This window comes from Cuculus canorus, chromosome 10 (genome assembly GCF_017976375.1).
Source record: "Cuculus canorus isolate bCucCan1 chromosome 10, bCucCan1.pri, whole genome shotgun sequence".
Classification (NCBI taxonomy): domain Eukaryota; kingdom Metazoa; phylum Chordata; class Aves; order Cuculiformes; family Cuculidae; genus Cuculus; species Cuculus canorus.
Genome location: NC_071410.1, coordinates 6,867,404 through 6,885,380, shown reverse-complemented (window position 1 = coordinate 6,885,380; position 17,977 = coordinate 6,867,404). Strand labels below are relative to the sequence as shown.

At 40.6% G+C, this 17,977-nt stretch overlaps 1 protein-coding gene across 5 annotated transcripts in view; it reads right to left on the bottom strand.

Moving 5' to 3' along the window:
* The window catches only part of FGF13 (fibroblast growth factor 13), a 304,993-nt gene that overhangs the window by 120,512 nt on the left and 166,504 nt on the right, over positions 1-17,977 (bottom strand). The window contains exon 1 of one of the 5 annotated variants that reach the window (XM_054075401.1): positions 15,422-15,561. The exons of the other annotated variants lie outside the window; for them this stretch is intronic. Coding sequence (XP_053931376.1) covers positions 15,422-15,452 — 31 coding nt within the window. The 5' untranslated portion in view covers positions 15,453-15,561. Of the gene's footprint in view, positions 1-15,421; positions 15,562-17,977 lie in introns of those variants that run through there. 5 annotated transcript variants of the gene reach the window in all.

Genomic DNA, 17,977 nt, shown 5'->3' with positions numbered 1-17,977 from the left:
CGCATTATATGTTCACTGCATCTCATTTATTTATTCTCAGAAAAGTGAAAATAATAGGAATCTGGCTAAAGTTTTAGTCAGAAAGAGGTCAAAGCCCCAGTAGTCACTCCTTTCAGTAGATGTCCATCACTCAACCCCCTATAACAAAGGCAATAGCCAGAAAACAAGAAGTGAAGTAATGCAAAGTTTCCCAGAATATTTTTTAGGGTAAAAATTTAAACAGGCACAAGTGACTAACAAGGTGTTTACCCAAGTGCTCTCCACTGCTGAACTGTTCTTCTGAGCCCTGGTGTTCTTGGCAGTGTCCAAATACATCCTGGCTGTACTTTGACAACACAACTTCTACCCGAGCATCAAACTTAAGCAAAACTCCTTAGCTCCACACACTCTATGCAGGAAATGAACTGTCAACATGGAGCGTAGAAACTCACAATTGGAAAGTCACAGTAAACTGATGCAGGAAACAAAGACAGTAAAGTATTTATAAGCTAGTAGGCAGTCTCTACCACTTTTCAGCAAACACAGGAGTGTACTTGCCTTGGTATGCTTCTTGTTAGGTGGACATTACATCAAGATATAAAATTGCAACACTGCTTTCCTTCATTTAAATAACCTATTTAAATTGACTACATTTAACTCCCTATCAGCACCTTTCATTATCCTCCAACATGCTGTGGCACGATTACAGCTTTAAATATTTACTTGACATTATCTCGCATCTGGCAAATGTATTCTGATCCTCCCAAGTAAGTCCCTTGCAGGATTAAGTTATCCAGTGGTCTTTGCACAGTTGCGATGGATCACATTTATATTACCACTGTAGTTCTCTCTGAATCAGGCCTGCAAACTCTAAGGAGTTTTTCAATGATCGTGTTATGACATGAGATTTGCAGAAACCAGACTAATTTCTAATTTTCTATAGAAATTAGGTTTATTCCCTCCATTAGGATTTCTTAGTTTCTCTGCTATTCAAACCCATATAAAGCGCAGGTATTATACTGTTATTGCTGTCAATTTATATGCGCCTTGTCCATTTGTTCTCTTTCTTATTGTTAGTTAAATATTTCATATTGCAAATTCGCCTTTTAAAGATAAGGTGCTGTTGTCACAATAGTCCTGTAAGTGAATCATTATAAGTATAATGCATTCATAAACAACGCATTACAAGACATAAAATAAATATTTTTTTTACAGTTGTTGCAATGCAATTGGTCTACATGTAATAGAAATCGTGCACCCATGAAATTGTACTGAAGAAAAAAAATTAATTTTCAAAGCCTCGGTTCTCTGGAAAAGTTATTGCCTCTAATTTTTTTTGGTCAATGTTATTTTCATTTTGAACCTAAAACAGAAATGAGAATACTAAAATAAATAAAAATGCCAGCCTCTGGGTAGAGAACTTAAGTAACGAACAGCAAACAAATTCCACTGAAGAAGAGGAAATCACAGTGTGGAGAAAGAGAGACCAAGGAAGGAAGGAAGGAAAAAAAGCAAATGGACAAGTATCTGCTAGTGAACCCATAGCAGTACAACAGCATTCTCAGATGAGCCCTCAGTAAAACTTTCCAGAGTCAACTTCTCCATTAATTTCTTCACGAGGGTTCACAATCCATTTCCTGGGGACCTGGTTAGAGTTTCAGAGATCCACAAAGCAACCCGCAGGCTTGCCAAGGAGCTCCAGGAGTCTAGAGCTACCTGCACACCTGGCAACTCCTCTAGCCCTAGAGTCCACGGCAGCTCCACAACCCTTGCATAGGCCCTGTCAACCCAGCACTGGCAGAGCCAATGTCCAGGGAGAAGCAATGCAGCCTTTGACCATGTTTTCACTCCAAACGTAAGGTCAGGTAGGAGAAAACAGACTATAAGAAAGGTTTTCTCCCTCTTCTGCACAGGGCAACGTCAGAAAAGTCTGCATAGACCTGTGACCACAATCTCTCGAGTTGGGAGATGGGGTTGGAGTCTGGTAGGATGACAACGCACAATTTATCCTCACTGCTGGCAGCAACACACCCATGCTGGAAGCCAGCAACCGAAAAGGCCTCAGAAGCAATGGCTCACATCTTCACCTTGAAAATTAAAAAATAGAGTTTTGACTATCAATAATCTCCACAGGTTTTTACAACAAGGAGGGTAAAATATCAAGAATGGTTCATCACTAATTTCATCTCCACATTCCCCCCTCCTTGAAGAGACAGCAAATGCAATTATGCTTTGATTTGACATCACCAAGCCTTTTTGAATTAATTCATCTATGCTCTTAGAGAACCCTCTGATAACAGAATGCTCTGTGCTGACCCCTGAATATATCCAAACAGAACAGGCTGAACTGGCATTTGCAAAGCAAGTACCCGTTGTTGTGCTCTTCTCTGCCTTTGCACACGTTTCCACGCCCATAGACAACACACACAATTGCTCACCTTCTTCTGGTGATCGCCTCCCATCCTTCTGAGGACACAACCCTACTGAGCAACAGCAACAAACAAAATCCTACTTCATTGTATACTTTAGTTGGGTTTCCACAGCCCCAAGAAAAGCCAGAGGACTTTAATTTGATCTCAAACCCATGTGTAAGTTAAGGAGCTTTTGCAGCTCTCTTATTTAACTGATTGCAACCACAAAAGCAGACAGCGATCTCTGGTGCAGAGCAGTTGGGAACTGAGTGCTCTACAGTGCCAGACTGATCATCACGAAGAGTCTGCACAGCCTCCCTCCTTCCAGGGACTCAACACGATACACCGGTGTAATCAAAGATTCTACATGTTTTTGTCTCCCTTTCTCCTCCAATTCAAGGTCTGATGAGTACTCTTGCTTTCCCCACACTCCCTTTACCCCTGTTTCTCCATCTCAGGTATGCTGCTGTGGGAATCACCCCAATGGCATATGCTACAGGCAGACTCTGCTCCACACACATTCCTACAGAAGTGTACAGAGTTTTTCCCATTTGCTTGCCATGACGAAACTCAGCTAACAACAAAATGGGAGTTTGCCCAAGACAAATTTTCTCACTTTCTAGAGAAGTAAAAATTCAGAATGACACTCTTAGGCAAATCCATACTTTCTGGCTGACCCAACTCTGTGTTTAGTGAAACACTTTGTAAAATGTCTCCTTGATTTCTCCTGAATAGCCTTTAAAACACTGGCAGTTCAGCCTGCTTAGTCAGCACTACACACAGAAAGCTATTAAAACCTGAGCCTTAATAACTAATCTCTCATAGCCATTCATGTCTATCCTACAGAGCAGTAACACGACACTTACGAGTTGTTCCTGCAGCATGGACAATGTTTAAATTTCCTTCACGCTTAAACCAGCAAGATTTTAATATTATTTTTGGCTCACTCTATCACAGGGCTAATAAGACCTGGCCAGATAAGGCTTTTTCAGGCAATCCGGGGCTAAATCACCTAAATGCACACCTCCAGCTCTCACAGCGTTTTGCTGTTGCTGGCATATGGAGAGTTGAGATGAAAACGAGCAAATACTGGGTAAAACCTATTCCAGAAAAAGCTGAATATTTATGGCTTGTATACAGAAAGTTGACTGGCAAGTGAATGCTTTCGGTAAAGATAAAAGGAGTAACAGAAGAATAACTTTTATATATGCAGTCTACATTTAATGAATGCATAAACATTTGAAGATGATTACAGCTAATCTAAGTGCTTTGTTGCTCCTATTGCAATTCTGAAGGGTTTGGACTTCATTCTTTTTTTTTCCTCCCCCCATAGTTGCAACTAAATATAATTTTTGGCTTTGCAAAGGCCTGTTTCCATTTATAGAATCCAGATGACAGGCTGGGGACGATATTTTCCTAGCTGAGGCATCTGCCTCCTTGACAGAGGGAGAGATAATCACATTGGGTGAAACAGGCTCAGCGTCTGTGACAAGCTTAAGATGTCAGAAATGAGAGCATCGTGTCTTGTCCCTCTGGATATTTTTTTCTTGAGAAATTTAGCCACATCTCATGTGAAACGCAGCCAGCTTGCAGCACTGCTCTGCCGCCAGCGACAGAGACGGGGAGGAGGGAGGGAGGGAGGGAGGCAGGCAGGGGACCGCTACGCTTCTGAGGCTGCCACAGTTTCTATTTAATTGCTTGCTTATTCATTTAACTATGTCAGCAACAAGAACTTCTGGTCAAGCTGCCAGCTTGCTTTCCCTGAAATAATTCACCGCTCTGAAATTACTTGTGCTGGACAATGTTCCTTCCCTCCTGGACCTCCACCAAGAGCAGCCAAAGCACAGAGCATCCCTATCTTCTTAAGCATCCCCGTCAAGAAGCAGCAAGATGCCACAGCTGACTGAAGCCACCTTGCTCTAAGGCAGCAGAGGCAGGAGGGGAGGACACAAAGGGTTTGAAAGGGGACTATGTCTGGAGAACCACCTGCCCTGCCCTGGTCCTTTTTATTTCTAACAAAACACCACTGAATAATTCAAGTTCATATTAGGAAATCCTTCACTGTAAAAAATTACATGTTTTTTTAAAATTCTGTTTCTTCTGCTGGTGCCCACAGATCTGAACAAATGCCTCCGTGGCACATGTCACTGCGCACCGGATCAGCACTTCCCCTTCCATGCTGATTAAGTCCTGTTTTTTAAATTACAGATCAGACGTTCTGCAGTCACAGATCAAATTATGCTGATCAAATTAGTCAGATCAAGGTGCTACTTTTCTTTTGAGACAGGCCATTTGATGCTGCAAAATGCCACCAGATGAACCTTTCCGAAAGCAGATTCCTCCTCTCTGCCACAACTAAATTTTTCTTGCCAGATACTGATGTAAATGTTTACAAATCGTAGAAGATTTCTGACACATGTGCCGCCTTCAGTGGAATCCACAAGAACGACGAGGATTTCTGAATTCAATAATAACAGTAAGCCATAAGTGATTGCTTGATGCAGATGACTCTTAGTATAAGTATTTTAACTAATGTTCTCCAGGGGACTTTTTCCAAAGAAGAATGTTTTCCTTGAATTGGTTTTTAAGCTACTGTTTTGTAATGATTTGCATTAAATGATGAAGAAGCTCCCTTAACTTGTCCTAACGGGAGTGCAAGTAGTACTTTTCACAAAGTTTGGAGCTAATCAGACTAAGAAAAGACAATTTTTTTTCCTAACATTTTTTACTAAGAAACTCAGAACAAATGAAAAAACATCACTGAAAAGAATCCTGCTGAAGGCATAAAATGTTCCTTGAATCCAACACTTCCATTCCCTTCACAGCAAAAATATCAGAAGCAAGAGACAGCAATACATAAAAGATGTATAAGGTGATACTGCAAGAGTTTCTGCAAGAGAGACATATGTACTCTTTGGTAAATATGAGCTCTGGTCCAATACAGTTACTCAAAGACTGTAGTAACCAACTAAAAGACAAAAGTGTTCCTGCCTTTAAAGCAGGCAACTTTGGCTAGCAGACACACAGCGCTACAGACAGCAGACGGCTTTTATTTGACCAGTTATAGTTAATTTAATTTACTGCAACGTTATATTTATCATGTAAATGCTATCACCGTCAAGGTAACGGGTCCACACCCCACCATCCCCTGCCTGGCTATGCCTCTCACACTATCTGGTGGTCACATCCCTTCAGAAACCCAAGAGGACCGAGTTGAGAGCAGAGGAGAACAGAAGCTGTGGCAGCAGGTTTTGGAGAACAGCAAGATGATGCTGAAAACCAGTTTCTTTTTGCCAGAACTACCTAAAAAAACCCTCTAGACTCTTCACCTGTCCTTCCCTACTATAGTCACAACTGTTTCACCTGAAGGCGTCCTTCTCCCCACTCCTGCTTTATTTGGGGACCAATATTTTTGTCCTGTACTACAGATGCTGACACAAACAACTCTCACATTTGCCTCGTTCTGATGCTTTACTAGTGGCTTCTGCAGGAAGAGCCGATTGCTGTGATTCCTAAAACAGAAATTTCAATAAACAATAGATTTTAATCTCCTCGAGTTTTCAGTGCAATATTTTTGAGGTTAATTTGAGCTCTGCACCATACTAGTGGTCTATACTCACCAATTTAATTACAAACTTGTCAACTCATTATGGCTAAAGGAAAAGGTCCAAAACATACCCTTGGAAGCACACACTCAATTGTTACTCCAGCCCTCCCCCTTGAGTCCAAGGGGATTTAAGTCCAAAGCTCTACAGTTGCGAAGATGAAGATCTCAAATATGTTTGAAAAATGTGCCAATCATTTCTCACACTCTCTTCATCATTCAGCAAAGAATGACAGCAGAGCAATCTAGCAGACGCCTTTGGGGCTTCTAGTCCTTCTCTCTGATACAGCTTCCTAAGCTCTGCTCTCTTTTTCTTCTACCTTGTCCGTTTGGCTCCGGCCAGCAAATACACTCAGTGTAAAGCATGAATTATGCACATCACACAATCCATGGGGGACCTTTGTTGTGAAACACTGAGGCACCTACACAGCCAAGTACTAAAATACACAGACTTTTCCTGCAAGGGGTACATGCATAAATATAATTGTATTCATAAACTTATTTATGATTTTTTTTTAGATAGATAGATAGATAGAGACTAAGAATATGGTCAAATAACTCATTCTTCTTTGAAGCCAATGCAGATATGGAGGATTAAATTTGGTTTTAATCTTGGTTTTAACATGTGGTTATAGTATGGGCACCTGTACAATGACTTCTGAATAAAAGGGAGTTTTGTGGGCTTGCTTTTTACTTGAAAGAGGTTATTCTTTGAATCTTGAGACATCTAGCTAGCAACTACCCCTGCACCCTCTACAAGAAAATGTACAAGTAGACATGAAGCAGTCAATGTTTGACAAGTTGTATTTGAAAAGATTTCATATGTATCCTTGCCATATCACCAACGTCAGGGAAAGAGTGCTAGAGTGACCAGAGTAAGAACACCATAAAAATTATTTTGGTATATGTAAGTTACTAGATTTCATATGTTGCTTTGTATTTTTAACAGTTGAAACTATAGACCATTGCCAGCCCTTTTAAAATTTATAAAAGGGATCCAAGATTGGGAAGGTCCATGTATAAATTTTTGTGGTAGGAGAGCTCCTCATTTGCAATATATTCAATAACATCAACTCAAAAGCATTCGGCATGGCTCAGCACGTAGAAGAAAACTGCATTTGGGATTAACTTGAATGACAAGTGGGAAACACTCTTCAAGAAAAGCTGAAGAGTAATAAAGGGAAGCAAATCAGTAAAAGAAGAGGCAAAATGACCAAACACCAAGGGCAGACGAGCTGCAAAGACAAACTTTCCATTTTATATATAGCACATATAAATGGCTCTGTGGCTGCCCAGGTTTGTATATTTTACACAACAATAGAATTTCTACTGAGATGCTACAGTCCCATGGAAACAATTCCTTGTGCTATATAGGGACTCCTCCCCAAACTACACTGTAGCTTTTTATCTCTATTTTCATTATCACAGTTAAAAGATTTTGCCCCAAAGAGGGAACAATTTTATTATTATTAAAATGAGAAAATAACAAAAATGTAACCTAACAGCAATCCTATATCCATTCTCTAGACAAGTCTAAATCAAAACCAGTTCTGATGAAGTTACTTAAACTTTTTACCTTTTAAATCATTCCAACATTCATCACTAGTTATTCTAACCATGACAGGTCACTTAATTTACATTAAGCACCATTTTAAACATGCCTCCCACCCCCGAGACAGCCGCATTTCACAGATGACATCTGTGGTGGTGTAATCGTTAGGAAATCTTCTTGGTCTGGTTCTCAGCTACTTTTAGGTTACATCAGGAGCATCTCCTCAGAGGATTGCTTTCAGCTCATTATCAAAGGAGGGCCCACCTCCATCAGGCTTGCATATGGGTGCACGCTGCCAGAAGGCAGGAGGCGTGGAGGGAAGGGTGGTCCAGGAGAACAGGTGTTCTACTTACATTTCGTCTCTCAACTTTCCCTCCTAAAAGTGTTATTCTCCCCAGCAACCCTATCAATAACAGCCTCCACATCACTCTGAGCTGAAGGGAATGGGGGAAAAAAAGTACCTATCCAAATAATGCTAGATTTTAGAGTACAAGGATTTTTTTTCCTAAGAGAAGCAGACAGAACAACTATGTATCGCATCAGCGCAATGAAGTGCAAAGGCTTTCTGCAAGTCAAGCGTTGATTTGAAAAGTTTGAGTGGTATACCCTTGCAAGAGCTTGGGAAGCTCTGCTTGCACTCATTGGACAGAAACAGTCCTAAAAGATGATTCACCATCCATTTTTCTCTTCAAACATATCACAGCCAGTTCTTTCTCCCATTCCACTACATCCCCTCTGCCTAATGCTATGGGAAGGGAGTTGATGGCTATGCTGAAACCTTGGGACTCCTGATGGTTCCCAGGGCTCAAGAGAATAAGCCCATATCATTCACCCTTCTCTGCACGGCAGCGAAACCAACACATAGTCTGGCAGGGAGCTGTGATCAAGTCTAAATTATCAGAGGACTGTGGACCACATATGCACCACAGTGCACAGTTTAAATACAGATTTCTTTGACCCAACTACCTGAGGCTTAACCCAATAGTTAGGAAGGATGTTTCTTCACTGTGGTCAGATCTACTCCTCATTATCAGCCAAAAATTTCACAATTAAAACAGAGATCATGAAAATATTAGTAAACTGCAACTGGCTTGTCCACTGCAGAGCCAGGAACAGACTGATAATCTGTTTTCCAAGTATATTTGCATATTGGTTGTTGCATAGTTTGACCACCCAAATCAATGGCAAGTTTTAATAAATGTCAGCAAGTTTCAGCACGCAACACAATCCATGGTATAGCTCAGATGTTGAGATCTGTAGTGGAGTTTCACTCCCTCGAAGTCATGAAAATCCTGCAAAGCAATTACAGAACCAAATAAATTATTAAGAGAAAGAAGTGACAGCTCTGGGAATTGATGCGGATCCTGGTGTGAATCTAGGTTGTTACTGACAGAAAGTTATTCTTCAGTAGGTGATTGGTAATGCATAAAAAATGAGAGTTTGGTCCTGTTTTGAATATCCCCTTACCAGCCACAGAAGGAATGAGCAACACAAGCTACCTTCAGGGGTTTGGTGGCTGTTCATTTCTTTTGTCTGCTTCAGATAAACAACCAAGCCTAGCTACCTCTACCCTTATTTTGGCTCAGAAGTTGACATTCCAGCTCCCATCCTCTCATCCGTTCAATGCCAGATGCAGACTTTCCTTCTCACCCTCAAGAAGCACTGCTAGCATCTTATCCCTAACCCCCACTTCACGGGCTGCACCCTGGAAACACAGCCTGGTAGCAACTAAGGCAGAGCAAGACTTGCATCCATATGATCCCTAAACTGGTTTCCCATTCTCTCACATCCTAGTAAAATTAAAACTTGCTGTCCCTGATACTCTTGACATCTCTCTATTTTCTTGGGGTTTTTTTTCTCCTTTCAGTCTTGTTCTCCGCATCTGACACAGGACTTGTCAGAAAGTACATAAGTGAGAGAAAGCTCTTGATGGAAGATGAATGAAAACTTTCAAACCAAACTTTTTCTACAGAAAAGCAAGATTCCAGCCCAAAATTCCTCCTTTTTTTTTTAATTACTTTTTTTTTTTTCTTCTAATTGAAGTCTTTCCAAGAAAACAGACACCAGCCACAAAGCATTTGCTTACTTGCAAGCCTACAGTGTCCTGGAGCAGAACAAGAGGCAGAGGAAGAGAGAGTAAAAGAGAGGAAACATATTTGGAACAGCTGTGAATCCATGTCAGCTCCCTGAAAAATCAGTAGAAAACTTTCCATCCAACATAACAGGCCTGGGCTATGCTCCCAGAGTGAGAATCAACTTGTATCCTTTTGATCCATTGTAACATCTGTTTTCTTTCACCTGGGTAATTTGCCACCACTCCAGGACTGCTACTTCTCCCTCCCTCTCCTTCGTTTTATCAAATAAGATGGTTCATGTAAGGGCAGATATGATAGTTTGTCAAGATGTAAAGAGGCAGTTATGAAAACTTACATTACAGTGATCAACTGTTCTCGTTGGCCCTACAAGATATTGCTTCATGTGCAGCACAATGTCAGGTAGTGTATCGGGGGGGTGGAGGAATAGCTCTGCTAATGTTCAGTGGTGGAAAGGATGAAAAAAACCCATGAAGGCTCTTCAGGTTGGAATGTTCACAGTGCTCCTGGAGTTCATGAGAGGCTCACATTACAGTTTATATCTAAGACGAATGTTTAATACAACACATCAGCTAACAAACATGAGACCAAAGACCCTGAGATGAAAAGAAAAATCTGCATGTCTCCCCTCTTCAAATATTAATCACAGAATCAGAGAATCATTAAGGCTGGAAAAGGCCTTTAATATCGAATCCAACTGTCAGCCCAATGCCATCATGCCTACTAAACCCAAATTGCCATACTTACAAATTTTTTGAACCGCTCCAGAGGTGGAGACTCTGCCCTGGGCAGCCTGTTCCAGTGCTTCACCACTCTTTCAGTAAAGAAATTTTCCCTAATATCCAATCTAAACCTCCCCTGACACAACTTGAGGCCATTTCCTCTGGTCCAAAATTGATTTAGACTACAAAACCAACTTAACCTGAATACTCTTGGGATGACACATCTATACTAGAGCCCCAAATAGCCAAGCATGCTTCCAATTAAAAGTTTGTGTGTAAAAGTTCATATATGCACTTGCGTGCACATATCCAACACATACCTCAATCTCTGCCTTAGTCTTGTACGTCTTTGCAGTGCCTTTCGTTTGGTGCTGTGTCATCTACTCCATCACCTTCACATGCTCTGTTTCAAAACCTGTACAATTTCTCATGATTCTTATCCTTCTCTTCCAGGAGAAGCGGAAGACATCTCTCAAACATAATACCAACTAGCAACCACTCCAGCATCAATGGTGCTGCCCTGAAAGCCAGTAGACAGAAATCTGAAACCTTCTCCAGCTTCTATAGTATTCCTTTCCATAAGACCATTAAACTGCAGGCTCAAAGTTACACATTCTAAATCATGTCCTCTTGTAAAAAAAAGAAAAAGTGTAAATTCAAACCAATCAGACTGTGATTCATTACCTGTCATTTTCAGTCAATACATCACAAGTAGCATATATTGATTTAAATGTAAGATTATAGACTTTGCAGATGTATTTTCCAACAAAACTGTTCACTAATAACAGCAATAACAAAAACCTGATAGGCAATTTTTCCGGTATATACAAATTAATCTTTGCTAATTTGAACCTAAATGACTGAAGTTTCATGATTCATTTTCACATGCAATATTCCAGGTGTTAATTTGGTTTTTAAGTCACATTATTCTTCTTTTCCCCCTCATCTTCTCCTTTGATTATTGAACTCTTTGATGGTACCTCATGCTTTCACTTTTGTTCCTTTGTGTATCTGGTAGAAAAGCAGATTTCCCTTCTCTATCTCTGCAGATATCTTTCCGTTTTGATTCTCTTGTGAAGTATTTTCCCATCTGTTAAAGTCTTCCCCTACATCCTCCTGTGTGATGTCAGCAAATCCAAACCTGACATCCTACTTCGCAAAACAATTTCAGAATGATTTTCCAAAGCAATCAGGCAGTACCTCACATGCCCTCGCCCAAAGGAACAATCTTCCCACCAGCTGCTCTGCACGTGCCTTGCCTCGGAGGCTTCTCTTCAAAGCCTTCAGCATAACCTCAGCTCTCATAAGGACTCTGGTGCCAATGTTATTTAGCTACCACCATGTTCAAGTGCATTTTACTCATCTGGGTGAGGCACGGTCCTAAAGGTTTTGCATAAGTGAATCTCTGACTCAGTACAAAGTGGCCCTGTTTGTATTCTGCAACTGCAGTTTGGATTTCTGGTTGCCTCGGATCTGCGTGCTGCAAGCTCACCTGCAGCAGCACTGCCTTGGTTTCCCCACTGAGACTTGTAGACTAATTTGAGGAAACTCTGCTTGGTGGTAAACTAAATCACCTTTTTTAACAAAAAAAATAACCAACTAAACCAAAACATTAAGGGAGGATTTTCTGCTAACCTGATAAGTTTTGAGTCTCTGATATTCATTATTCTCTCACTTCAAATTAGGGACTGCACATGCCCTTTTAAAATCACACCTGATTCAGGAGTATCAAACATTCATTAATGGTTGAAAAGTTTCTTCATTTTTTTGTTTTTAAAGTGATGCCTTTAAGCACTCCATTTCAGCAATGATTTGTTCTTTAAATCTCATCATGTACTCATATAATGACTTGGTGTTCCCACTATCCATAGGCTGTTAAACAATTCTAATGTCTCAGGATCAGTATAATTAACAAGAATACCTTTTGGTCACTGTCATTCCCAGGACCTCCACTCAGCTTCACAAAGGAAGTTAACAGCTACCCTCCAGTTAACCTCGACAATTTGTTCAGTTTGCATCACATATTCAGAACTACTACTGCATTTTGTAATTTTCACGATTTCTTCTATTTCCCTATTGAAAGTTAATATATACTATCTCTAGTATCACACAGAAATTTTAATAACAGCTATTGAGAACTCTATACCATTACATATAATCAAGAGGAAACTATCCTCGGTAAACTTGAAATGGAGGAAGGGAGAAAAAACAGTTCTCTGTATTGACTCTTCCCACTGCAACTAAACAAAATCAAAAAACCCACACTACACGAAACTTAAAAAAAAAATACAAAAAACTAAGAGCTTTCCATGTTGAACAGTTGCAGGTTTTACCTTGACTGGGCAAAAGATAAACCCTGTGCTAGCTGACACCTCATCAACTAAAAATAAGACTGATGTGATGGAAGACTATCCCAAACTTGCACCACAGCACACCAAGTTAAAGACCAACTGCTTTGGAGCTTCTGCTTTGGTAAGTTGTCACGTGTGCAATTAAACCATGCTTTTTTCCCCTAAGGGCAGACTGGCTTCAGCCTGGCAGTCCTACGCAGGTCACACGTGTGCAGCTCCTGACACACAGAGGAGGGATAGGACGCTTGACATGACCACGGGCAGGGCTGCCTTTGTTCAGGAGCTTTAGCTCACTGCCATTAAAACTAAAAGAGAGACAACGCTGATCTGAAACAGCCACCCGCAGTTATACATTCAGAACCGGCACCCTAACGGTTGGGATTGTTCTTTTAACACCTATCCCTTGCTACGTGGATGTTTTATTAATAGAAAATATCACACACAGTCTGAAGCAAATTTAAATTCAAATTCTGCTATTTCATGTCATCGTACAATATGGCAGGCCGTTGTTTGATTTGGTTTCAAGCTAACAAACTTCCTTCCATGCCATTAATTCAGAAACGTAATAAGGCTAACACAACTGCACTGACTCATTAAAGCAATTTGATGTAAGCTACGCTCATTAGAGCAGCTACCATCTATATTTCTCTGACTGCAGCCTTGTTTTCAGACACCATCAGAGATGACCTGCTGTGCAAAATGCCTCTTCTCTCTCAAGGAAACTTCAGAGAAATAGGAAAACCTTCATTTGCTCAGGTCTTAAAATCCATTAAAACACAAGAATATTGTAACATTTTGAGTCTCTGTTTCATCCAGAAAAAGGTTACTTCACTAATTAAGAAGGGAAATTCTACTACAGACAGTAGTGTGAAGACAGACATGCATTTACAGATAAAAGTGATTAACTCCTTCCTATATTTGGTGGGAAAGAGGTTTTAAGAGTACAGGAAAGAAAATACAAAAAATACAAATTATGAGTCTGCCACGGTTGAAACAGTAAGAACCAACCTATGGCCTTGGTGTGCAGCCCACGTAAGCTGTGAAGTATAAAAATCAACTGTGAAGAGGGCTGCTGCCCAGAGGTAAGGAGAAAAATCTTTCTGCGCTTAATAAAATAAAAAGGACACCAAAAGAAGGTACAAAGACAATCAATGAAGCATTTAGCCTTTAAGCAGGGACCTTTACAGGTGTTCCAGTCATCGCATTTGGAATAATTAAGCCCAGCCCTTGAACTAGATCAACCCATTCCAGTAGCTGGAGGTGAAGCACGAAATCCTTGAGTAAGACTAATTCCGAGTTCTCCATCAGAGAAATTAAATAGCTTAACACAAAGCAGCTCTAAGCATTTCAAGCCACTGCATCCACTGTAACTAAGCCGCCAGTTCTGGGAGGAAAGCTTGGCATGCACATAGTAGAATTTGAGACTAGAAGCAGAACTTTTCTGCCCTCAAAACACAGGTTTCTCTCACTTGAACTAAAGGAAACTCACTTTAGCAATGTCCTCCTTGCAGGCTGGCCAATCTCAGTCTTTTACAGAAAGGCTGTATGTCAGACTAGTTTTTGCTTTCCTTCACTACCCGATATAGATCCTTCCATGTATTCATAGAAAGTGATAGGGTTTCAAAGGGACTGCTCAGAGATAACTAAGGAGAATTTTACCCAGCCTCTTAATTTCTGAAAATACTTTCAGAAATTCTTTTTCAGTTCTTATTCAGATAGTCTCCTGAGTAACCTGCTAAATAATTAACATCCCTTTCTTATTGTGCTATCATGATCTGAATAGTTAATACGTTCCTTAGTAACTACTACGTTACAAGAGAATGAAGTGATACCGTGGGGATTTGGACAGTATTTACACACTTCTTTGGAGCCATCTGCACAGGTGGTCTGAGTGATTCACATCCCTTTTACTATCATCACACTGAGAAATTCTTTAAAGTTTCATGTCTCCTTCACAAAGGATCCCAAAGCGCGTAATCTAGTGCTGCCAGATATTTCGTGAAGCCCCTCAGTCTTCTTTTCACTATGCTTTTTGCCACGTGAAGTGGATATATCTTAATTTTGTCCAAAGGGCCCTTAAAACAACATGGCAATGTTATCTTTCTAGCTGCAGAAATATACTCTCATCTGCCTTATTTCTCAGTGTGACTGAAGAAATTAGCATTGCTCCAAATCACACATTATGGATGGAGTGCCATTAGACCCATAAGAGGTTGATTACAGTATGTCATTCATTAGAACACTAAGGAAACAGATTTGTTTGAACAAGGCTTCTCTTAAACAGAGAGGTACTAAAAGCAAAAGAATAAACCTATTCATAGTATGTTCAGAAAGTGAAATAAAGGCCTGTAATTATCAGATTAATGGTCTCTGTTATCAAGCTACTGTTTCAAAGCAGTAGAGCTGCTAAAGGTCTTGTAGAAGGACTATCTTCATGTTACAGTGCACCATTGTGGGGTACAAAGAAAAGGGCTGAGGTGACCTCTCGGGAAGGACTGGTACCAGCACATCACTTGCGGTAGTCAGGCATTAAGGAAATAACTGGGGTGTCAGGAAGAGATATAGGCAGAGCCCTGCATGCACAAGCCAAGGGAAAACAGGACCATGGAGGACAAAGCAAAGAGCCTGGCAAAATAGCCTAATCACCCTGGACTGGGGTGTTCTAACCCCTCAGCACAAAAAGAGAAGAAAAGGCACCACATTTCCTACCTTGACCTATGGACTCGCACCTTCTCTCCATTTAATCACTGCTGGGCAGACTCACTCCATGGGGAAAAAAAAGCCCACATTATCCAAACCCAGCTTGCATTCCAACTCACATGTCCATCTCACTTTATCAAAAATAAACACTCAGGAATGCATTCAAGCAGCAAGTGGAATATTTCAGAGTGGGAAAATCCAAAACCCACAAAAACGCTTAAGTCAGACAGGTACGATTCTCATGCTCTCGTGTCCTGTAAATGTCTGCACACCAGCATGTATTACAGGGTGCATGACTGCACCTTTCAACAGCGCGTGCGAGCTCAGTATGTGCAGATGGGGGACGGACCCCTGAGGGTGTGACAGAGAACCGCCTGGGCTCTGCTAGCTCCCTGTATGAATACTGGGATACAAACATAAATCTGGGAATTAGCATTTACTTTGTTTGTGGGTTTTTTTTTAGCTTGCTCTAGGCAAAATGTTTGTAGTTTACTGGACACTGACTTCCTAATAATCTTTATTGTTCCTAGTAATTTTTAATGAGTTGATGTAAGGAGATTTCACTTCCTTCCCTCTTAAAAAGAATATCTGTACAGGAGTAAAAGCCTCCTAGACGGAGGAGCCACATGCTCATGATTAAAGGAACCATCTGTTTCTTTACAGTCATGCACATCTCAGACAAACAGTACACATGTGACATTTATCATTACTTCCACTTTCCTAATAAAAAAATATTTGTCACAGTTCCCTCCTACAAGAGTGCAGGAAGCTCCACCAAGAGCTTGCAATGCTGCAGGAACTCCTCCCACTAAAGCTCTGCAAGCGATGTATTTGGGTTTTTTTTCCTTCCTTTTCCTCAGCCTATCCAGAAGCTTTTCATGCCTCTGTGAATCCTTTGCAAACACATTTTCCACAACATCTACAAATGCAAATCAGCTTGTTGAATTCTAGCATCAACAGGAACTGCATTGTTGAGCTCCATACATATAGTTGTGTCTTACCACTCAGAAGTCAATTTAGGAAATGAAGCTGTTCATTGGATGATATATTTTAATGTCAAGGTATTGCAGCTTGCAATTTTTTCCCTTCACATACTTCCAAATTGCTCTGACAACTGCTGACTGATGGAAACGCACCAGACTTACCTAGACATACTCCTCAGCATCAACTTTCAGGCAGTTACAGACAATTAGTGCAAAAATTCCCACTTTCCCTTACTGGTAGAAGTAAGCAGCAGCACTGTGCTCTCTCTCCTTTGCTTCTCATCACACACACGTAGCCAGCTGGAGATCACACTCCAAGATAACACATCCACACAAACACCACATGGTGATGCTCTCAATTGTACCCTAATAATAAAAGTGACAGACTGAGATACATATTTATAAATGAGTTCAAAAGTGTCATCTATGATTCTAGATATCCCTCAAAGTGGTCTCCTGGAGTAAAAATACCTCTTATGGGCCACGTTTTGGAAAGAAGATATGGTAGACACCACAGCTCCTATTTCATATTCTTCTCCTGCCAATAGGGCAAACAGTGCACAGCTGTTTTTATCACAAGGCTCCCCGTACACCACAGCTTTCGGGTGCATCCCACCTCAACTTAAAAGCCTTGATCAATTAAATGTCTCCTACTGTTCCAGAAGATTTTCAGCTTTATGGTGTGTTCAGTTAGCATCTAATCAAAAAGAAAAGCAGGATCTGTAGGACAATTGAACTAATCAGTACTTCTTTAATCTAACCAGCCACTGAAGCCCTGACATCTTGCTATGAAGTTACACAGTTACACATGCTACCCATCAAAGCAGCTCCTGCCAGAGGCAAAATCAGCCCAGCATCTGTAGGAATCAAAACAGCTCTGGTGATGCTGTCCTGGAACATGAGCAGGATGCTCGGAGAAGTCACCAGGAGGCCACGATCACGTTAAAAATATACCTGGCATTAGTTCTTCTGGCACCTTAGCTCTGCCAAACCAGCCTATCCCTATACTATGAAAAACAGACCAAAGATAAATTTACTGAAAAAGCCTCCTGAAAAGATATAAAACCCTTCCATCTAAACATCTCCTCCTCTTTCCCTGCTTTGCCACAGTTCAAACACTGAAGACTTCAAGACTACCTACTGTGCCACTGAGACACTGTGAGAGTATTTCTTCAGTAAAATCAGAGAATAGCTTAATTTAAGTTTGTCTGACCTTCGATGTCACCCTTGCTCGCAGATATAGAAAATCTTTAAATAGGAACAGCAAAAAAAAAAAAAAACCCCAAACCAAAAAAACACCCATAAAAAAAGTAAAATTTGTCTGGTTCTTCAGCTTTTTTGTCTGCAGGCATGAATGCTTTTAATACAAGCTATTTATCACAGGCGAGGAGAAAATTTTTGAAACTAAACCACTGGCAGTTCTGCATTTATGCAAAGGGAATATTTCCTTCATCTATTGTGTTCTCCCATGCAGATAATCATTTCTGTGCATAGACACGCATTTCATTATTCACAATACTCTGTGACCCTGAGATGTTCTGTAAATTCTCCATGTCAGTTCAGTAAAAAACATTATCTTCCT